At 38.4% G+C, this 23481-nt stretch overlaps 1 protein-coding gene across 2 annotated transcripts in view; it reads left to right on the top strand.

Annotated features, from left to right (window-relative positions):
- Nucleotides 1-23481, top strand: part of PPIL2 (peptidylprolyl isomerase like 2) — a 74164-nt gene that overhangs the window by 16676 nt on the left and 34007 nt on the right. For both annotated transcript variants that reach the window (XM_059827606.1, XM_059827607.1), the window contains exons 7-12: nucleotides 2038-2129; nucleotides 3925-4014; nucleotides 13301-13376; nucleotides 14774-14934; nucleotides 16496-16571; nucleotides 17776-17882. In XM_059827606.1, the coding sequence (XP_059683589.1) occupies nucleotides 2038-2129; nucleotides 3925-4014; nucleotides 13301-13376; nucleotides 14774-14934; nucleotides 16496-16571; nucleotides 17776-17882 (602 nt within the window). The remainder of the gene's footprint in view (nucleotides 1-2037; nucleotides 2130-3924; nucleotides 4015-13300; nucleotides 13377-14773; nucleotides 14935-16495; nucleotides 16572-17775; nucleotides 17883-23481) is intronic.

Below are 23481 nucleotides of genomic sequence, written 5' to 3'. Positions count from 1 at the left end.
AGGTTTTTGAAAGAAATTGCGATATTGTGCTTTCCTTAAAGAAGTCCCGTACATAATGCTAGGGTGGAATGACGGCAGCCACGCAGTCTTGGAAGCCTTTTCCTTAAAAAGGTGTGTGCTGTGTCATTAACTGATCCAAGGGAAAATGCAACAAAAGAGAAAGAGTAAAATGTTGCATTTCTGTCATTCAGCAAACTTTTCTTTAAGTCTTGACACGTAGAATGGTTGCTACGTACGTAGGATCTTCTCTGTTCGCACCTGTACAATAAAAAAGGTCTTCAGATATTGCAGTTTCTTCCATTTAATGATCCCTCCTTAGCTGAGTACCTTCTATCCAGATCAACAAGTGTGTACCCTCAGCAGCTCTGCTTTTGCTAGAAGTGAAAACACGGTGATTTGCTCTTCTTGAAGCAGCTGGAGTGAGGCCTCACATCTTACCAGCATGTTTCTGTATCCATCAGCTGGGCCATACCCTGATGCCACTTCTATAAATCCCTTTCTGAACTTTATCCTGAATTTCAGACCCTTGTGGTAGTGGCTTTCCTTCAGCTCTGGTGGCATTAACAGAAACAGTCCTCAGCTTTTACTTGCATCCGCATGCTGGAGATCAGCGTGCCTCCTCTGGCTGATCAGTTAATGGTAAATACTCTGTAGGTACTTGCCTCTCCTATCTTTGCAGGTGCTGTGAGCAGTCTCTGTTCTGGTCTCCCTGCTGGTTTTAATTTTCAGATGGTAATTAGGAAAAAAAGAACGAAATAGGCCCAACCTATTTCAAAAGTCTCACCCAAACCCCCAGGTCTAGCAAACTGATCAAGTATTAATAACCTTCTTCTAATTGCTTTCTGCTGAGATCATCCAGACATTTTTCTTTTTCCTTGTATATTGCCTTCCATCAGTTTGCTTGTTGTTGACATGCTTAATATTTATGCTGACCCTCCTGGGAAAATTCACAGCGTGATTAGAGCAGAAGCTGGGTTCCTTATTGAATAACGTGTTCAGATTTAATGGCATTCTGCTTGCCACATTTGAATACAAAATGCTCTCCTCTCCTAAAAGCACAACGGCTGCTGTGAACTTTTTTGTTGGATGTAAGCTAAACTTTTATTCCTGGGAACAGCACTGAAAATAGAGCACTGGGCATGTTATAAGGTACAGGCTCATGCTCTCAGTAGAGCTCTGATTACAACAGTAACAATTGTGGTACTTCATAGATATCAAGCAAGTTGGACAAAGTTGTATGTTGGGGGATTGAGGGCAGTAAATTTCAAAACTGCATTTTCATTGCTTGCTTTGTAATTCTCTTAAGTGTTAATTTTTCTATTCGACACTGAAGAATCAAAGCGTAGTTAAAACACCATTAAATACACACTAAAGTTACACTTTATTTTAAAAATTAATGTAAATATTCTTCACAGAGATAACAGAAATTAGATATTTTGAAACAGTTGCAATGACTTTGCTGGTCAGTTGCTGGTGAGGCTGCACCTCGAATACTGTGTTCAGTTTTGGGCCCCTCACTACAAGAAGGACATTGAGGTGCTGGAGCGTGTCCAGAGAAGGGCGACGAAGCTGGTGAGGGGTCTGGAGCACAAGTCTGATGAGGAGCGGCTGAGGGAACTGGGGTTGTTCAGCCTGGAGAAGAGGAGGCTGAGGGGAGACCTTATCACTCTCTACAACTACCTGAAAGGGGGTTGCAGAGAGGTGGGTGTTGGTCTCTTCTCCCAAGTGACGAGTGACAGGACTAGAGGAAATGGCCTCAAGTTGCACCAGGGGAGGTTCAGGCTGGACATTAGGAAAAATTTCTTTACTGAGAGAGCGGTGAAGCACTGGAACAGGCTGCCCAGGGAGGTGGTGGAGTCACTATCACCGGAGGTGTTCAAGGAACGTGTGGACATGGCATTGTGGGACATGGTTTAGTGGGCATGGTGGTGTTGGGTTGATGGTTGGACTTGATGATCTTATAGGTCTTTTCCAACCTTAATGATCCTGTGATTCTGTGACTTCATGCCAAATGTAAACTTTTTTCCCCTTTATCAGGTAAATACCACTGTCCAGTGCTGTTTACTGTATTCACCAATAACTCTCACATTGTGGCCATCAAGACAACTGGAAATGTGTTTGCCTATGAGGTAGGTTCTCTGTTGCATTTCATTATTAATATTTTATACCTGAGCATTTCATTCAAGATCACAAAATGCTTTGGAAAGGCAGGTACGTTTTATTCTTGGTCTACAGCCGGGGAAATTAAAGTACAAGGCGATGAACTGAATTCACAAATTGTTGTCCGACTATTGCCTTCAGAATATGAACAACCCTAGAATATGATTTAAAAGATATTTTTAAAACCTTTTCCTAAGTTACTCTGCATGCAGTGAATCTTGTAGACCAAAATGAGTAGCTTTTACATGCTCCTCAGTTGAATTAATAGACAAATCTTCTGCTGTCTTCTTTCTGATACAGAGTCATCACCAAAACACAAATTGCCTCATTTCTATTCATATCAATGAATAAAAAGGAGTATTTTAACTGAAGGTGGGGAAAGAGCAGAGTGAATGCCTTAATGGATACCTGAACTGCGTTTTTATTTGTGTTTTGTGAACATTTGTGTGATCCCAGGTGGAATTTTAGTTGTGACTTGTTTGCATAATCCTTACTGTAAAAGCAAGGTTTATTTATTTTCCAGTAGCAAATAAATCCTTCAATTAATGGATCCATATCCAGTCTTGCAAAAAGTCTGAATGCTGAAACATCTGCTTTTTGAAATCTGTTGATGGGAAATTCCAGTAGGACTTTCAGATACTGAGAGAGGAACAGGCTGAAACCATTGCAATCAAGGAAAAGGCTGGATTCATCACTCTTTTGAAAACTTGCTCTGTTGTAGTTGAACTGTCTTCATTCCAGCTGTGAGAGCAGTCAAGATTAGGTTAAAATAGGAAGTATTTTCTATTCCTTCTGGATGCATGATGCTTTGATTGCTGTGGTTAAAAGGCAAGAATGAGTTTAAGAGTACCTTTTGTTAAATCCTTGTTGATATTGTAAAACTATTGCTCAGTTTGCTACAATTTATAATACTGGGCTTCCTAAACAAGCTGTGCCAAGAGGGTCTGTTTCTCATGTGGTATATCACTTGGAGCAATAGCATTTATCAGTTTGTTATAAGCACAGAATTAATTTATGAACTTCTGGAGGCACTAGAAAAATATTATCTCTTTAATTCAGGGAGAATAGAGGACATTTGGGTGAATAAGACATTCAGTTTTTTTGCAGGTAGACCTCCATAGTCATCTCTCTGTATGATGTATTTGTTTGTAATGACAAAGCATCTATTCCACATTGATTCTCACTATGAAATAACATACTGCTGCTTTGTTGAGCATCATTTAATTTTCTCAGGTGAACAGAAGTGTTGCTGCAGGCTAGGTGCAGCAGTCAGGGTAGACAGAGTGTGAGGGGCTAATGCAACTCTGCTGTTGTACGAGCTGGCCTGGAACACGCGTGTCTCCCTGAGGGGTACTGACTGGGAGAGATACGGCCCCCTTGTTAAAGCTGCCTGTCTTATACCATCTGTAAAATACTTAACTTAGAAAAGTGCAAGCAAGATTTTTTTATTTTGGCAGTCTTTTTGTGATGAATTTGGTTAAAATTATATGCATAACTATGGAATGGAGACTGAAAGGTTCCTTTTTTTAAAAAAAAAAAAAAAAACCACACAAAACTGTCGAGTTTTGTGGGCATGAAAGACAAAAGCTTCACATCTGTTAAAGCACACAATGAAAATACTGCAGCTGCCAGTTGAGAATGAAGGGTGAAATTGTTTTCTTTATCATTTGTTCTTTAAAGTTTTATTGGTATCACATATTTACTTGTAATATTTACACATTAGAATTCAATTTTTAAAATCCGTGTCTTTTGCCTGGCTGTTAGGCAGTTGAGCAGCTGAACATAAAACCAAAGAGCTACAAGGATCTTTTGACAGATGAGCCCTTCACTCGGCAAGACATTGTGACACTGCAGGTAAACTTTTCTCTCTGTTACATGTCTTACTATACAGCTTTTTTGCAGAGGATGAAATGTTGCTAGGTACGCTGTTATAGCAGGAATCTAGAATAACTGAACAGAGAAACATTGTCTGTGTGTGTGTCTTGGAGACGTGTAGAAGGGGAACTGCTGTATTTTCTTTGTTATCCAGATGAGCCACAAAGATGCCATATAACTTAGAGCTTGGCAAATCTCCAGGGTGATTATTGTGTGCCTTATAGATAAGCAGATTGTTCAACTTTGTAAATTGAAGGAGAAAAAAAAGGTACCCAGAACAAGTCAAGGATGCCATGTAAAAATGTGAATTTTGATGAATGTATTTGTGGTTGCTCACTATTTCACTGTATCCGACTGAATAAAAGATCCTGCACATAATTGTAAGGTTTAGCTATGACTACACATAAGATTTTGGACTTTTTCTGTTAATCTTACCTGAAAAATTGCTGTGACACCTCTGATTTATTGCGAGACTTAACAGAAATGCATTGGGAAAAGACTGGGTAGAGGAAAGGTAAAGATATGTCCAGAATTCTCTTCAGCTCTAGACAGCCAACAGTATGTGGTCTGTGTTATCAAAAGAAACATGTTTCAGAATGGAAAGTATATAAACCTTTAGGATGTCGACATGTTACATTAAGACTGAAGTTGATCGTCCATCTTAATCTTTTGAAGATGCCTAAAAGAGTCAAAGCTTCAGAAAAACATTTTTTATAGACTGTTTCTCTGAATGTAGAGTAAAATAAGCAGCAAACCAGAGGATTTTCTTTCAGTGCTTGCTTAGAATGGTTTTTTTCTGAATAGATACCAATGTTGGTCTTGTACTGATTTTAACATAATTAAAACCTAAATTAAAACAGCATTGTAAATTTCAGAGTGTAAAAGACTTACAGATACTTACAGACTTACAGATACATACTTACAGATACATACTTACAGATACATACTTACAGATACATACTTACAGATACATACTTACAGATACATACTTACAGATACATACTTACAGATACATACTTACAGATACATACTTACAGATACATACTTACAGATACATACTTACAGATACATACTTACAGATACATACTTACATATGAAGTTTAGTATCAAAAGATCTAAAAGTTTTGTTTAAAAGTAGGCATTTTTAAGCTTCATTATTTCAAAATAGGGGAAAACAGATTCAAGGATCATTATTATTGGAGTCATGAGTTAGTATGCATCTCATGAACAGTTAATTGCCACTAACCAAGACTAATACAGTCTAATTTGAATAGAAAAATATTTTTCATTTATGTCTAAATTTAAATGAGATGTATCCCTTTTTCCCGACTCCCCAGTGCTGAACAGCATGTTTATAAATATTTTTCCTCTATTCCTTTGGGCTTGTGGCTGTTAAAGCTAATGCAACAAAGTAAATTGTTTTTAATCCAATGGAAGCAAAAAACATAGCTTTTTCAGATTGAAAGTTCCCAACAGAATGTTATTTGAATGTAACTGCATGGTTGCTAATGTATTTGGAACGGTAAAAAAAGACAACATGAGTGACTAAAAATGTTTCAGTGCATCAGGATGGGCAACCAAATTATTTTGAACAAATAATTGAAATGTGCAGTCACTTAAAAATATTTTAGTATTTTTTGCAGGTTTGGAATTGAATGTATGTACAAAGACTGTGTTCCTGTTACATGCCTAGCTTTGATTTTTCATAAAAGCAAACAGATGCTGTAGTCCCCTAAACCTCAAAATGCAATAGCTAGCAATTTAGATGGATTTTTATCAATATTTTTCATCTTCATTCTGTTCTTGACATGTTGGGTTTCTGTCTTGCTTGGAAGAATATGTCTGTTAACAGAAGCTACGTAGATTATGATAGTTGTCCAGTCACTGGTACAGTCATCCTGCCAGTTACATGGAGGTCACAGCCGTACATTGCCTGTACCTCTCTCACGTCCGTTCAGGATAACTTTTGTAATGCGTGAGAAGATTTGTTCCTCTTAAGTAAACAACTCATTACGGATTAGTGTTAACTTCTGTAGTGTACGATCTTGTGGTATACTCTTCTCAAGTTTAGAAATAGCAAAGATACCCCTATCTTGGGATTGGACTGGAAGAGATTTTGACCATCTGAATGCTGTTAACCAACTAAAGTTTGACCCTTCACCCAATTAGTTTTTAAATATTTTTTTCAAAAAAGGATTTTCAACAAACAGGCTAAAACAGCTTCAGGGTGTTGTATGAGAAGTAAGAACCATTTAATGCACTGCACAACACCCACTGCAAACTTGCAAGTATACCTTGATTTCTCCTATTCAAATGCTGCCCTACCCTGACTTGCTTTGTTGAGGCCAGAATGCAACCTAAAGTGGTATGACGCCTGGGTATTAAAATTGCTTATGTACGTGTGGTATAGGAAGCTGTTGTTGTTTTCTCATAGTATTTTCTTCATGTAAATTGTTGAAAGACAGACCAATGTCTCCTCTACAAGCTCTCTTGTTGACAACACTGCAGGCAGCGTGGTGGCTTCACACTGCCAAGCTCTACCACCTGTGGCTTTGTTTCTTAGCCAGAGTTCATGACTGCAATCTGTTGTGTTTCAGTTTGTGGCTCTAGAGCTCTATCCCAAATCTCGCTTCTCTTAAAAACCTTTCAATTCTGTGTTGAAATTTATCACTGTTGTTTTCCCTTTCCCGCATGTAAATTGAGTACTGTGGTATGTGAGAGAGCTGGAATTGAGAATGAGTTGGTAATACTGACCCTGCTGTTTGGCAAAAAGGTAGATATAAAGGAAGTTGCTATAAAAAACATTCTTTGCTTTGCAAATAACAGCTGAATAGGACTGTCTGTAATAGCTGTGTTTATCAATAGAAAATAGCATTTCCAGAGGCTGACTCTGAATGTCCTAGGAAGCAGATGGGGTACCTGTGTTTCATAGTGAAAGACAACATGATAAATGGAAAATTTGAATAATGTATGTTTACAGATTATTTGTATGATCACATTTTTCCTTATTGATACATAAAGGGCAATCCTCAGTTGCTAGGGATGTTCTTTTACCAGAATAGCGATTGACCTCTCTGTCCTAATGTATATAATTAAAAACAACAACAATAAAAAAAAATTCACTCTTTCCAGGAGAGAGAGAATTGCATAAAATTTGGTGTTCTGTTCTCGGTGCTAAACATTCAAACATTAATCATAATCCATCCCTGCTATCTTGTCCGGTGAGCACCATCTCAGCTGGTCGCTTCAATTTTAGTGATAGTTATTTGTGTCCTATTGCTATTAAGTTTACTTGTTAAAAAGGACAAATTGTTTTGGATCTGGAACTAAAAAAATTAAAATCACAACTTTAGTTGTTAATAACGCTTAGATCTATGATGTGCTTCTCTTTGTAAAGGAATCCACAGTGCTTCCTGCACTTACATACACAGAAATTGCTTTTTTCCCTGTTGAAATACAGATGTCCTGGGGTAGAGTATGGCAGTTTTTCATCAACATATGGCGATATTATCCAGCCGCTCAGGGCAGGAGGTAAAGAATAATACCATATCCTGGTGTGCAAGATACAAAAGGGGAATGTAGTTATTCAGGCAAAAGGTGTCATGGATTCTGGCTTAATATCTTGCTGGTAATGACAGAAACACGTGACATTATTCCATACGAAACCCTTCCTAGACACCAGCAGTCGTAGTATGACTGGATTTTTTAGATTGTAGCTTTTTACCCTCAAGTTGAAATTCCCTTTTCTTAGCTGAGTGATCTTGCCACTAACTCAAGTCAAGCTTTCCATCTTCTACAGTGCAGGTGTTACTTTTTTCCAAGTTTCTCTCTCCTTTTATCATTATTTCAGACATATTTTTGCTCAACTGTACTGGTTCGTATCTCTTCTAAATGGAATATCGCTGTTGTATTTTGTCTGTGTTTCTCATAACTCTAAACCCACTTGTATTCTTTTACCTTGAAAGATGATCAGCTCAGCGTCACTTAGCATCCCTTGCAAATGTCATGAATGTGCTACCATCTGACAGACAGCTTTAAGATTTATTAGAAACACTTAATGGGTAAGGTATGATGTAAAGCACTTAAGAGATCTGTGGGGACAGGGTATCTGTAATAGGAAGGCTGGTATTGTTGAAGCTTGTTTGCAGTGTTCTTACCTCCCTTTTCTGCTTCCCATTCTGGTACATTGCTGTTCATCATTTCACTTTGTAATTGTTGTAAAGGTAGGATTCGGTATAGCTTTGAAAGAGTTTTGACATAATAAGATTGCATTAGACTACAGTTCAGAACTAGGTGATTCTTTCAGTCCTGTATTTTGTAGGTTTTCAGCTAGTTTTCAATCTAAATGTTTAACCTAATTTGAAGTTATCTTCCAAGCAAATTTTTTTGGGGGTATAATTCAGTGTTAGATCTCAAGGTCTGCTGTCCACCATTTAATCTTTGTGACAAAATCTGGTCAACAGTCTGGTAGAAATTATTATTAATTAGTGTTACTGTAAATTCTGTCTGTGTTTCAATCATATATTTTGCAAATTATTCTTTGTGTAATGATGTGGAACTTAATAGCAAGCACATAACTAAGTATAATCTGGATTCCCTTGTATAACAGTGAGCAGGCAAGCGCCCGCCCCAGCTCAAGATGTGCAGAGAGGAGCAGGGTCAGTCAGTGCTTTGCTGGACACAATGGTGGGCTCTGACAGTCCTGTGGACTTCCCATCACAACAAGTGTGAGAGGGCCCTGAGGAGAGCAAAGTAAGAATGCTGCAATACCCTACTTTCACATCCCATCTGGTAGGAAGTGTTCAGAGGAACTAAGAACAATTTCCCCTTTAGCCCCCTGTCAGTTCTTCATTCTCCAGTGTGTCTCTGTTCACAAACCAGAGGCCACAGCTCTCAAATCTGTGAAGACAGAGCAGAAATTATTCCTGCTCTGTAAACTCTTAGAAGTTATTGCTGGGCTGTGTGCCGGCAGGGGCAGGGAGTTAGTGAGAGGTGTGGCTTTGCTCAGTGGTAGTGCTTGCAGGTAAAGCAAAGGCAGAGGTGCTCTGCTCCTCTTCAGCAGAAGAATTGCAATAACCCCCCAACCCTGTTGTGCCAGTGATAATAGACACAGTCCTCTGATGGCAGCCTGCTGAGAGCCTTCCCTGATAGATGCACCCTAACAAATGCATCTGCTTTGCACCACAGAAATAGAGTGGGATTCCTGGGAGAAATAAATAGACCAAAAAAAAGGCTGGGTAGAATGCAAACAGGTTTGCTGCCGTTAAAGAAAAAAAAAAAGGCTCATACTGTTACATGCTTCCTTATGTCAATTTTATTGTTTCTGTACAACCTAATCAGCCGTGGACAAGACATGGTTCCCAACAAGCTGTTAAATACCATTGGCATTTGTGGCAGGAAGCATAACTAATGAGCTACGTTGGAGGTAGCTGAGCTGCACACTGTTAATTGATATTTCACTCCTCAGCTATTTCTCGTTTCCTCTTTCGTGTGAAACAAGGTCAGAGCAAATTTCCTCTTGGTTGTGGGTGAGGGCTCTTTGAGGGTGACTCCTGCACCAATGCATGTGCAGAGTGGCTGGTAAAGAAGTGATGTGTTGGGATGTGGTTGGCATATGAAGGTAACAGTCCTGAAGATAATTAGGGATGCAGCATGGCCGACCAAATGGTAAGAGAAGAATCAGGCCTCAAAGAAATCACATGGTCTAAAACTGTGCTGGTTTTAACCTGCTTTTTTGGTGGGGTTGTGTATATGGTGCTTAAGATTAACGGAGTTTAAGCTGTTTCCCTAAGTAGGTGAAACCAGAAAATGATAGGAAAAAAAGAAGTGGAATAAAACTTGAGATTAATTGTTTTCAGAGCTCAGCTTTCAGGAAAACCTCAAATACGAAATTTTTAATAGTCATGATAGTTAGCAACCCTTTGAAGTCTGTATCTGTGCTAGTAATTTGCTAAACTAAAGTTTATGGTTTGTAACCTTAATAAGAAAAACCCTGAGACTGCTACCCATGGTAATTTGAATACATATTTTTAAACACGCTAAGACAAACAAAACTAGGCCAGTTTACTCTTCATGGTTCATCTTTCTTTCTGCTTTCTGTGCGCTTACACAGAACTTATTTCTTTAGGCCTTTGGGCTCTAGGCCTTAATCTTAACAGGATTGGGAGCATCCCCATGAGTCCAGCCTTTCTCTGGCAGGAGAGGCTGTTAATTCATTAGAGCTGAAGGCTTTGACGGTGCGAGTACGTCTGTCTACCCGTCCCTGTGGCTTCTTGGTCAGACTGCTCTGATTCAGTGCCCAGTAACTGTCATGGATGCAATGAGAGGAACTTGGCAGGCTAATTATTAGTGTTTAGATAGTTTTCTTCCTGAAGTGATATGTCTAAAGAATCTGTGCACTTTTAAAATTTACATAGACCTACCTTTAAAAAAATGTGTATCTTGTGTTGTAGGACTCAGTACCATCAGTAAGGAAATGGTTTGTGTCTTCTGCAGCACAGGTTGGACTGGTCAGATGTGTTTCTGCTCTTGGGGATGGTAGAAGGAAATGATGTCTTGTGTTTAACTTAGTATTCACTGCAGTACTGTCACACTTAGTATACACATTTGTCTAATTGTAATCAAACTAATTCTAATCAAACTTCTCCTAGTTTATCATGATGCTCTATTTTAGAGGGAGGAACCAATATGTCAACCGCTTTTCCTAGGTGTCCTGTTTAAGACGACACTCAAATTTCAACTTGAAGAGCCATTTTCAAGGGTTTTTTCCACTGACAGAGGGAAACTGGTTTTGGAGTAGGTGCATGGGTTGTCTGCCTTCTCGACGTGTGGTGAGACTCCTGTTTTGTAGAATCAGGAACACAAAGGACAACACTGTAAATCAAACCGGTGTCGAGGTTTCCATTTGAACAAATGGCCCACCTGAATGTGATGAAGGACCTGGTGTGGAGCACAATGGTTTCAGTTCTGGGGTTTGGGGTTGTTTTGCGTCTCTCAGAAAGCAGATGGACAGCTGTGGTCTGCAAGGAGAGGGGGCTGCCCTGGGGCCTCTGCTGTCCTTCCTACCATAATGGATGCGTTGCCTGTGGGGAGGTTAGCAGCGATTTGGAGAGCCCTGAGAAATCCCTTGCAGGGAAGGAGACTGTAAACATTTTTGCCAGAGTTGCTCAATGCCTGCAATTAGGCCAGTTAAGCCAGGTAAAGGTTTTAATGAACTGTGGCTGTGAAACAGTTTGAACTAATCTTATTTGTGGTACCCAGTGCACAAAGCACTTGGTTTCATAAGGCACTGGGAATTGTGATGTCCTTTTATTTATTTTTAAACAATCAATAAATCAGTAAATCAAGAAGCTTTATTTAGAGGAATATAGTGAAGGTGTTTTCTGGTTCATCTTTACTGCTGTCTCCTGCCCTCTCTCCTGTCCATGGAAAGCTGATTTCAGGAGTCAGTCTTGCCCTTCACCTTTGCCATGAACAGCAGACATGTGAATTGCTATAAATCTATTTGTCTATATTAATACACAGGTTTGGTTTTTTTGTTTGTTTGTTTTCCTGGAAAGGGTAAGCAGTCTTACTTCCTTCACCTTTTGAGGTGGTACATGTATGTGCAAGGCGATGATTTCTGTCTGGGAAAGCTGCAGCTCATGATTACTGAAGAGTATTTGGGAGGAGGCAACCTGTGCCTTCTGGAAACACACTAGGCCCTTTCTCCAGACTTTCTCCATGCATCTTGGTGACTGTTAGAGAGCAAGGCTGAAATTATCTCTATTCATACATACATAAATATGTGTGTGAGGTAATAAATAATATCTACACCTGAGTACCAGTGTCAGAGGATACAAAAATGGTTAAAAACCAGGCCCAAATTTCCTATTCCTCAGTAGTTTTATTTAAAGATTATCTGTTTCTAATGCAAGATCTTAAAGATAAAATATCTTTTTTTTTTTTTTGTTGGCAGTCCATGTCTTGATGAAGATCTGTCGGAGAGGTATAGTGGGGCAGGAAACAATAGAAAATGGTTATATAGGGCTTGGGAAAGGGGACAGCAGAAAGCCAGGAGGTCATCATTAGGGTGCAGAATCAAACAACTTGATTTCATAAATGTGTTTTGGTTTTACTATCAGCAGTAAAACTAAAAATGCACTCTCTGGTGGAAGCATACCATTTCAGGGATGAATAAAAGGCATAATTAGATCATTTAATAAGTGATGGAGCTACCAGCTCCGCTTGTATTAGTCATTACTTTTAGCAGAGGTGGAATTGTTGGAACTTCTTACCAGCAGTGGTGGTCTGAGAAGCTTTGTTAAATCTATTTGGGATAATACCATTCATGTCAGTGTCATAGTTCTTTGCATAGTATGTTGCATTGTTTTCTGTAAGAGAATTTCCAGAAATAACTGGGTGTCCTGGGCTGATGTTTTGACCTTTCTGTGCTGCAGAGGAGCTTGAGGAGAAAATCTTGAAGTCATTGTAAGAGGAGGATTAAGGACTGTTTAATAATAGTATAATATAGCCTAGATCACCAGTAGGCATTCCTTGTCTCACTCTCTCTAACAAAAGGTCAAAGTTATGGAGAAAGTTGCCTGGAGATAGTATTAAAGAGTCACACTTAATGGACTGTGTATTTTTGCTGTTTTGAGTGGTCACTCAATACAGTTTTCATAATACCACTTTTTGTTGCTTTTTTAAATTATTTTTTATTTTTAAATGTAATTCTGTAAGCACAGATTTCACTAGTAAAAAACAGACCAATGAAAACAGTTCTGACTGCAAAGGCTTGCTCTGAGGTTTATTTGTATTTTGAAATGCATTACAAAAGTTCACAGAGCATGTGCAAATCAGGCACACTGTTATAACTAGGAGATAGCTAATGTGAATTCACATAGATCTTGGACCAAACCAGAGAACAAAGGAAAGAATCAGGGGATTGCAGCTCCTCATTCTTTCTTCTCACTAGGATAGAGTAGACTCAGCTTTAGTTCTGTTAGTAACTTCTGTAGGCAAAATATGTGTAATATTATGTTTGGGACTAAATTTCAGATCCCTAAGGAGCCTGCTGTGAACAGGCTTATTGATGATGTCGGTTGGGGTTGATTGCTTTCTTTTTTTTTTTTTTCCATCTTTCTGTGGTTTGGGGAGTATGGAAGTTATTCTGTCTCTCCCTTTTCATTTATTATGGTGGTGTCTGCCCTTCAAACTAGTCTGTTGCATGGAATGGGTGCCTACCAAGCTCTCTGATATTTGGTTTTTTAATCATTATTTTCAGGATCCAACAAACCTGGATAAGTTCAATGTCTCGAACTTCTTTCACGTTAAGAACAACATAAAAGTAATTGATCCAGGTAAGGATGAATTGAAGGTAGGCCAAGAAAACACCAACCCAAATATGCAAATTCTAAAGTTACGGAATTGACACTGTTTTCTGGATGGACATCCGTCAGTGGCTAGTGGTAACTTTGAAAGCTTCTTGGAAACATGAATAACTTGTTGAAACCGTCCCTTTCACATCAAAAGGTGTTAACAAATTTTGAAGCAAAGACATGATTCTTTGAGAAATCATTAACTGTCTCTATTGAGTGCTGTGCAAACACGGAAAGCTTTCGATATCCTTTGAGAGTAGGTAGATGAGAGAGAACTGAGGGGGAAAAATAATTTGCCAAAATGTCCATTAGCCTTGTACCAGAACCAAAAGAAGGAAACCTACATCTTCGCATACCTGTCTGCTAGGCTCTCATGTGTATCAACAACGTATTGCCCATCCTTCTGTCTGGATAACAATGGACATCTTCCAAGTTAAAGACTGATAAAGATTTTTCTAAAATAGTCCCAAAATTATTTTAATAATAAAAAATAAAATGCTTTTTTTTCCTAGATACCTAAGAAATTTGCTTCTAAATTATTTTGTGATTTTTTGGATAGCTAAATGCTTAGTAATATCTGCTAATATCAAATTGCCGAAGGAAAAAAATTCTCTCCTTTGCCCTTGTGGTTTCCTTTAGAACTGTTTCTAATGAGGTCTAATTGCTGATTCTAAGCATGATGTGTTTTTCTGGGTCTTATTATGCTCATCTCTTTTTTTTTTTTTTTTTTTTTCTTCTTAAAGCTACTAGTTCTTCAAGAAAGCATCTCTCTTTCTATTTACCTGCTAAAAATAAGTGGGTATTATCTCAGAGATGGAATATTTAATATCCAGCAAATAGTAGGCATATCAAGACAGAGAACAAGTGAAACTTGTAAAAATAAAAAAAATAAATTAAAGAAAAAAAATTCTACAGTTCACCAGCCTGTTCCCCCTGGTATCACATTAAAGATCTGATCTTGGGATTTTTTGCATCACAGACCTGGCCATTCAGTGAGGAGACAAAAGACAGAAGTTTATATTGTGCCCAACTGTATCTTGTCTTTATTGTTCTATAAAAATTTCACAAGACTTGCATGAACTTAGATAATTTCTAGTGGTTTCAAAGAAATGTTTGCAGTAGTTGATTTGAAGGTTTTTTTTTTCTTTTGTTATACTTCATCATATTGGAATTTATTGTGCTATATTTCAAGTTATACTGTCGTTAGTGTTATGCATTGCTATTTGTTACTGTAGGAATAAATACAGTTACTAGACCTTTTTATTTTAAAAAACCCAGGAATAATATCTGGGAGGATTTTTTGTGTAACTAGAGATGTAATAAACTGAAGGAGAACAAAATAGAATTTTTCTTTTAACTCTCGCCTTTGTCTTATCTAGATGAAGAAAAAGCAAAATTAGATCCATCTTACTATTTGAAAAATACAAATACAGAGACCCGAGAGACTTTACTGGAGCTTTATAAGGAATTCAAAGGTGATGATATTCTAGCAGCTACTATGAAGGCTCCTGAAAAAAAGAAAGTGGACAAGCTGAATGCAGTAAGTTGACTTAATTTGTAGTTTGGCGCTAATTGACTTCTGCAAGAATGGTAATAGGTGTTTTTCAGCTTAGAGGCTATATTGCAGTATGAACAGACACTACTACTTCTATTTTCTTTCACATTGAAATTTGTCATAAATGAGAATATGAGAATCCTATTAGGATTCCTTAGAAATACATTGTATGTGTCAGTGAGTTTCTCTTTATTAAATCATTGTAAATGAACCTAAACATTTTAGAAATGGAGCACATTAAGAAGGAATAATCTTTATGATGTGGTTATATGTTGGCAGAACTTTTTTCCCAGGTTGTGATCTCTTGCTTTGAATTTGTTTATCATTGCTTCCCCCAGTTACTGGCAGAAACACACCTTAAAGACAGTGCAAGTGAATAATTTCTGGTGTGGGCAAATATATAAATCATCAACAGCTGTTTCTCCATTTTTTCCCACTGGAATGCAGGATTTTTAGTGGAATATTTTAAAGGATGTTCTTCCAGGTGCATGTTACTGTGTGTTCATGGTTGTCAAGAGAAACAATTCATCTGCATCTAGATTTCCTACATCAATGGCTGTTTGAAATGGGCAAGACAGAGTATTCTTCTTTCCTTTAATAATTCTGGGATGTGTGTGTCTTCATGCTTTGATTACACTTACACAAAAATGAATAGCAATGCAGCATACGGCTTTTAATGAGGCAGCTTAGTGACAGATTAGGGAGTGTATGTGACCAAGGAGTAGGATTACATTTGCCCCTTTTTCAGTGTTATAAGAAAACAAAAGATGTAGGGAGAAAAAAAAGAGGTGAGAGCCAATGATGAGCCCTACACACGTTGGAGAGTCAGATTGTCAGCTAATGATGTGGATGGGCATAAGTATAAACTTGTATAGGATGCAGTGTAACCTTATGGATAGATCAGTGGCCTGACCTGTATTCTTTACAGGCATTGCCGCAGAGCCGCTAAACGTATCTCCAGGTTTATTAGATCTTTGTAATTTACTACAAAATGCATGTGTGACATTCGCATTTCCTTTCTGCAGGAGAATTAAAAAGCTCAAAAGCTCAAAATAGATATTGTGAACCACAGGACAGTGCCTCTGTACACAGAAGGGCTGTGTGTGGAAGGGGGGGTGGTTTGCTTTCCTCTGCACTTTATCTCTGTGCTTCACTGGATTTTCCTTCCACTTCCTCAGCAATGTTGGAGAATTTTACAGATGTCTTGCCAGTGGTACTCCTTTCATGTCTCCACCTGTGGACATACAAATAAATTCTGATAAGAGAATCTTTGCATAATGATGTATTAGACTGTAGTGGAAGCAATAAGCCCGTTCAGCTCAGCGCATGGGCAGCCTTAACTGGAGTTTCATCAGAGTAAATGTTATGGGTAACAGATGGAGAATTATCGCTGCATCATGCATTTGTGTCTTTCTATAGGAGCTAAAGTGGAAAATCTGCCTTCAGAAGGATGACATTTATGTGTTTCTAGTGCTTATATAGTATCTTTAGTAGATAAATTCTAAGATCTAATGTCTTTTTCTCTTGCTTTTTCCTCTGTGAACAGGCTCACTATTCCACTGGAGCAGTAAGTGCTTCCTTCACCTCCACCGCAATGGTGCCTGAAACTACCCACGAAGCAGGTACCAGAACTACCCAGCTACAAGCTGTGTATTTACTTTCCAGTTTTAAAGTGTGCTCCCTAGCACACACACATTTATGAGGACTGAAGGAATGCATTGATAGTTGGTCGGTACTGATGCCATGGAAATATATTCCCTGAGCGGATATATCCTTACTTTCCAGTGAGCTCATTCTGAAAATAATGGAGCAATTATGAATTATCTTTGGCTTTGAATGGCAGTTACTTATGCTGAACTGAAATTAATGAGGTATTTTCTATGCCTGGGGACCATAAAATGGGATATCCACTTATGTAAGTTAGGAATGAAGTATAATCTCTCCTCAAATAGCATACAAAATCTTTACCACCTTTTTGGCCTAACCCGGTATTGGTTAGAATGACAGCAAATTTTGTGGTGATAACTTTTGATTTACTGCTTTTCAAGGTTACATAAAAATGCGTGTTAGTACAATAAAGTTTTCCTTTCATTCTCCAGCCTAAACAGAAATGTATAGAATTTATTTAATTTGAATATAGATTAAATAGCTGAGCGATTAGTATTCCCAGTGGAAGAGAAAGGTCTGGCTTTTGGCACTAAAATTGAGAAGTATGTCACACACTTAGGCAAAGATTGAATACATTGCTAAACCAAGTTCAGTTCCTTTACTTGGTGGATTACATTGATTTGCAGGTGACTCTTTGAGTGTTGAAAATATCTGACTAACTGGACATTTTAACAAAATGGAAGTGGAAACATCCTAGATTGATCCTTTGGTTTGACTTTCCAGTAGTGTTTCCAGTAACAGCTTCATTTGTTTTCAGAACTGGGTAGGTCCTCATATGTCAGCAATTTGTGGTTGACTGATGACTGCCTGCTTGGCTTCCAAGTTTGACAAGAGACAGTTTGGTTTCAAAGTAACATTCGTGATTGGTAGATGTTACTTGAAAATTATAGTTTGTAACATTGAATGCTTCTGTGACTTAAAAATATAGATGATATTGTTGGTTCTCAAGGAGTTGGTGGTTTTCTATAATGGAAAGTGTTTTGCACAGAGATTAATGTGACGTTACCATAGATGAATTGCAAAGTAGGATCCCTGAAGACCCAGTACCCTACGGGAAGAGGTCAGACAGTAGAATCTAGCAATTTGTTTTTTGTTGATTTCTAAAGATCAGCGAGTAAGCTTCCAAAGAACTAATTATTGTCTTTTGCTTTGATACAGCTGCTATTGAAGAAGATGTTGTGAGATACAAATACGTGAAGAAGAAGGGCTATGTGCGACTTCACACTAATAAAGGAGACCTAAATTTGGAGCTGCACTGTGATATGGTACTGTGTGCCCCATAAGATGAATCTCTCTAGATAACAAACAGAATAGGAGCTGGCAATGGAAATGTCCAAAGAATAGTGTGTAGTTGTAATAGATACAGGTAAATAACTAGCTTTCAGTTGTTTTGGTGTGTTTTCGTACATACACAAAATTCCATTGTAAAATGTGTATATATTATTTTATGTATTATACTACTATATGTATAAATGTTGTCTGTGAGTAGTCCCATACATTTTAGTGGACTACTTACAACATGTCAAGGTACATGTTTAGAGCTTCAAAGGGTCAGGATTCTAGTGACCCAAACAATGACAAGGAAGGTAGAGAGAAAAAAGAAGGAAGAGCACGGAGAAGAGAGAATAACCCAAGGTTACACAGCAGGTTACTGGCAGAACCAGGAAAAGAACCTCAGTAAAACTGAGAGCAGTCTGTCAGCCTGAGTACATATAGCGCCAGAAATGGTTAGATTTGCTTCTACATCCTGAGCTTTACAGAACAAACCTAAATGAAAACCTTAGAATATGTTGTTTACTTCCTGCTGTCTCAGTTTTTAAGATGAAGTTTTGAAACACCTTCCTCTTGCCATTAAGAGGTTAACGTTCATTTTGAAAAACAACGGAATAGAGTTTTTTATAGTCAATACAGTCTGATTCTGGGGGAAATCTGTGGCTCTTAAAATAATAAACATGGCAAGACTTATGATAGATAGATGAGTGTGCGACACTGATGTCTCAGACGTCACTGCTTGCTATTGTGCTTGCTTATTTATTTGTACAACCACATCTATAAAAGGAAGAAAGTTTTCAATGTAAAAAGGCCAAACCTTCCATTGTTTACTGATATTTTTATCTCAGGAGATTATAGGCCTGAAGGTACATGTTTTAGGAAATTGAAGGATGTGAATAGGGGTTTACATGGTAAAACTTGTGCTTGTTGTGACCCTCACAGAATTTAAAGACAGTGGTGCTGGCTAGGAGCTGGGGTGCCTGATGTGAAATCCAGAGATGCACTGGGAGAATGCATCCTTTTTTGCCTGGGAGAAAGAAAAAGGAGCAAACAGGACAAGCCTGCTAGCTTTCCCTTCTCTTCCTTTCTCTTGCACGAGTAAGGAACAAGATACGTGTAAAAATCTCAAGCTGACCTATGGCAACTGTATGAGAATATCCACAGTAGCCTATCAAGCTCGTAATTCTGTAGGTCCCTGTCATCCCTACAGGTGTTTTCCATGCTCTTAAATAGTAACACTATGTAATAAGGCAAAAAGCAGAGGATGTTAGTACAGCAATATTTAGGGGAAGCAGCAGAATGAGCAGATTGCATTGAATCATTTGTTTTGCCGTATGTTCTCAAGCTGGCTCCTGGCTAATGCAGGCTGACTGCAGCTATTCTTATCAGCATGGTTTTTTTGGCCACATGTGTGACCAGTGTCACTCAGTCCTGAGGACCCAGTCTCAATTGCCCATTGTAAATGTCCTGTATGATATCCATTGTGTTTCCTTGTTTCCAGATGAATTCCTATTCATCTCCCTTTCACAGGCACTGCTTCCTCATGTACACACTGGAAGTGTACACTGCACACACCCAGACCTGCTTGAACGCTGGCCTCTAGCCATCTGTTTCTTTCATTTCTTTGTGTCGATTAAATCTGTGTGAATTAAGCAGACCTTTGGCACTGCAGAAGGGAAAAAGATATATATTTAGAGTAAGTAGGAAAAACTTGCTGCTTTAAGGAGGTTTTCACAACATCCACTTTAGGTCATCATCCTAGGTCTATTAAATCAGTTCTTCCGGGAGGCACTTGTTTTTCTCCCTTTACTATATAAGGAGTTTGTGCTTCTAACTTTGGTTTTCCTGAATCACACTGAGGTTAGGCACATAAGGTAACTCAGTGCAGATAGAGCAAACATCTTACAAACATATAACACATATATAGGTCACAAATATATACACAGATCAGCTACAATGGATCTATTGAGGTTGCAAAGACAGACATAGAAAATCGGGAAATGCCAAAATGAAGCCCTTCTAAACACATTCAGTTCACCCTGCTTGTGAATATGCATGGTAATAGTCTTCATTAATCGTATGCTGAGTTTTTTATCAACTCTCCTGGCTTAATCAGTGCACAAGCTGAACCAGTTTTGGGAGCTATTTGGAAATGTGTAGTGAAATGGTTTATATGCAGGATTTGGTTTTCCCGCAAAAGTGTAGAATGTGGGTAAGGTCCTTGAATGCAGTCAGGGGAAACTGGACTGTATCATAATGCTCACTCAAATTAGTGTTGCACAGGCCTTTTGGTACCTGACTTTTCAGCCTTTATGATTTTTTAATGTAGTTGGCATGGGTAGTACTCCAGCTTTTCAGAAAGAAACTGAGAAACAAATTTCAGGCCAAAGCACTGTATTGATACACACTGAGATCACCAGCAGATTTGGGACCCCTGGATTCAACACACTGTGCTACTTGAGTGAATGAGAGAGCCGATAGCAGTATTAGGTTGTCATTGCTGTCTGAATTCAGACAAAATATGTGTGATTTGGGGAATTCATACATCTACTCTCTCAATCAGTGCAACTGCAGGAGCAAGTATATGATTTATAAGCCATATTACAGTGGTACTTAGCTTCTCTTTTTAAAGACCGAATACTGTCTGCCTAGTTGTTGTCTCACCCTGACCACAGACTCCTCCTTCTAATTGCTGAGTGATATCCTATGCTCTGGTTATTATGGAAGCCACCCTAGCAATGGTTGTATTTGCACAGTACTGCAAATACATGATTGTGAAATGCTTTAGGAAGCTTGAGGATGAAGTTGCTATATAAATATGACAAATGAATACCTGTGTCCGGAGGTAGGACTTGCAACATTCAAATTACATTTTAAAATAGTCCTGTGGGTTAGATTTCAATATACACTTTGAGGTGAAGTCTTCTTGTTGAAACAGAGAACAGCAAGTTACATACTTGCTGTCTTCGAGTGTATGTCTACTGAGTCTTCAATTGTATTTTCATGCCTATGGGCTGTATTTAAGCAAAATATTCTTGCAGTTGTCCTCTCAGCAGTCTGCACTGCTTCTGAAGTCTACCCAGTATCTCTTTGTCTTCAGTACCTTCCTTGGGTTCTTACTCCTTCTCCCTTCATAGCTCTTCAGTCTCCTTTATTTCCCCTGTTTTTTGTGGGCTATCTGGCAGTATGGATTGTGTGGAGTTCAGTCCATATGTACATGTGGAAACTTTTGTTTAAAAATAAATCTAGGGATCTTCATATACTAGTACTTTAAGGTGCCAATCAGTAAGATTGATAGTGATGAGATTCTTCCTAGCACCAAAAACCTAATCAAGAAATGTTTTGTATTGATCCAGGGGAGGAAATCAGTGCTGCAGTGTGATTGAAGTCATCAGTTACTTTGTGACAGGATTCAGAAAGAGAGCATGAAATAGGGATAGAATCCAGATATTTTCTGTGTTTGAAATCACTTGTTCAGAGCACCAGAATACTTCACTTAGGTTCCAGAAAGATGATAGTGATTTAAGTCATTGATCTGAGAAAAGGCAATAAAAAGACTTTGGCAGATAAGCTGGATTTTTTTCCACCCTTTTGAATTTGTGCCTCAAATGAGCAAAGGTACACTACTGTTCTCTCTTTGCATTGTAGCGGTGTGCCTAGTGCTCTTTGCCATTTGTTTTTCTCCCAATCTTCTTATTCAGATACAGTATGTTCCTCCTGATGGGGACTAATCAGGTGGCCATTTGTTCGGGACATTTTCCAGGAAGCTGAGTTCAGCTGGGCATAAGCAACATTTGTTGTATACACTAATTGGAAGCAAGTTTACAAAAATTCTACAATTCTGGCAAGTACAGAAGATTTAACAGCATCCAACAAGTGTTACTCTTTCAGCTCTAGTCTTACACATGGCTGAACAAATAAATTATGAAGAAATAACTGATGAGAGGCAATGAATGTCACTGGATGTCTTGTATTCTATTTACTGTGATTTTTCTAGTGTCCTCAAGTTCTTTTAGATGTTTTAATCAGGATGCTGCTGGGAGCAACTGTCTATGTCACCCGTGTGTATTCTGCTGTATTAGTCACTATAGTGATGCAGTTATACCTTGTAGGTGGTGGAGCAGCGTCCTAAGGCAGGGTGGAGGCTTTACCCTGTACAAAAAGTCAAATTGATTTGGATGTGGAAGTAGAAAAGCAGTGTGGTGTAATGGGTAGAGTGGAGAACTCAGAGCTGGTAAACCCTGAATTCTGTGCCTTTGCCACAAACTTGCTGCATGATGTGGCTATGTCATTTGCTTACGGATTTTTTTAAATCAGTGGCATCCCATTTTTTATTTCACAATGATCAATAAATATAGGCATAATTTTGAATTCCCAGGCAATCATGTGTATCATAGATGCCTGATTGCTGGAGTGCAATATAACCTAGGCTGCCTGTTGGAATCAGCAGCTCTGCATAAGAATAAACAAAGTAGCAGACTCCTAGTCTCTGCACCTGTGAAAGGAAATAAAAATTCCTGCTGCTGCCTCTAGGTTGCTTTGAGGCTTTCTTGTTTAGTGCTTGTACTTTTTCTATTTTCAGTGTGCCATGGAAATATATATTTATAAAAAAAATTAAAATTCCAGAAGACCCTGTCAAAATGATGAACAGGTGGTTTGGTGTACTATCTCCCTTCTCTCCTTTCTGAGTTCTCTTCATACAAGTGGTCACTCTGGGGTAATAATCTGGTGATTAAACACATGCCAATAGCGGTAATTGAATACTAATCCGTAACTGCCGTGGCAGTTTTTGTAAATTTGCCTGTCTCTCTCAGGTTTAATACTTTTAAGGTTTAAGAGCAAGTTGGCATATAAAGAAGAATGTGAGATGGATTTCAAATCTCCATCCAGCACTCCACAAATGCTTTTTGAGGTTTTAGGACCTGGCAAACTCTGCTTAATGATGATGTCTTGGCATAACTATCTGAAGAAGCCATTATTCTACAAACACTGATGTTTTAATCTTTTGAGGCCCTCTGACCTGTTAAATATGCCTGTGATCTATAAATGTGTAATCCAGCCCCTGTTCTTTGAAATCATCTCTCCTTTTGTGTGAGGGACTGTTCTGAAGATCAGAAGCCTGTAAACTTCTTATCCATTTCCAGTGGGAAAGAAGTGTGTTGCTGAAAAAATCCTTTGACCTCCTGGCATGACGAGGTTCCCCAGTCTTCCTGAATCTCTCATTTTCTTTGATTTAAACATCCATTCTACTCACTTTCTGTCAGCATCATCGTGGCACTGTCTGGCAAATAACTGGCTGATATTTTACCAGTGTCTGTTCACTCAGTAATGTGGTTGTAGGCATGAAGTACAGTGGTCTTGGCATGGTTGTAAATGGATTATTTCATTTTTTTTTCATCAAAATCGGTCATTGTAGGAAGAGCTGCAACTTCCAACTTTGAAAGTTCTTGTCAACAGAAACTAAAAACAAACAAATAAAACTGTCCTTTTCCAGTAGGAGAACAGCTGGATAAAAATGTTTGTTAGAGAGGATGTTGTTATTACTTGGTGTGTTTTTTCCTCAAAGTGCTACAATAGCAGACAGATCTATTG

Source organism: Gavia stellata, chromosome 21 (assembly GCF_030936135.1).
Source record: "Gavia stellata isolate bGavSte3 chromosome 21, bGavSte3.hap2, whole genome shotgun sequence".
Classification (NCBI taxonomy): domain Eukaryota; kingdom Metazoa; phylum Chordata; class Aves; order Gaviiformes; family Gaviidae; genus Gavia; species Gavia stellata.
The sequence above is the reverse complement of the archived record's forward strand: the minus strand, read 5'-3'. Positions and strand labels throughout refer to the sequence as shown.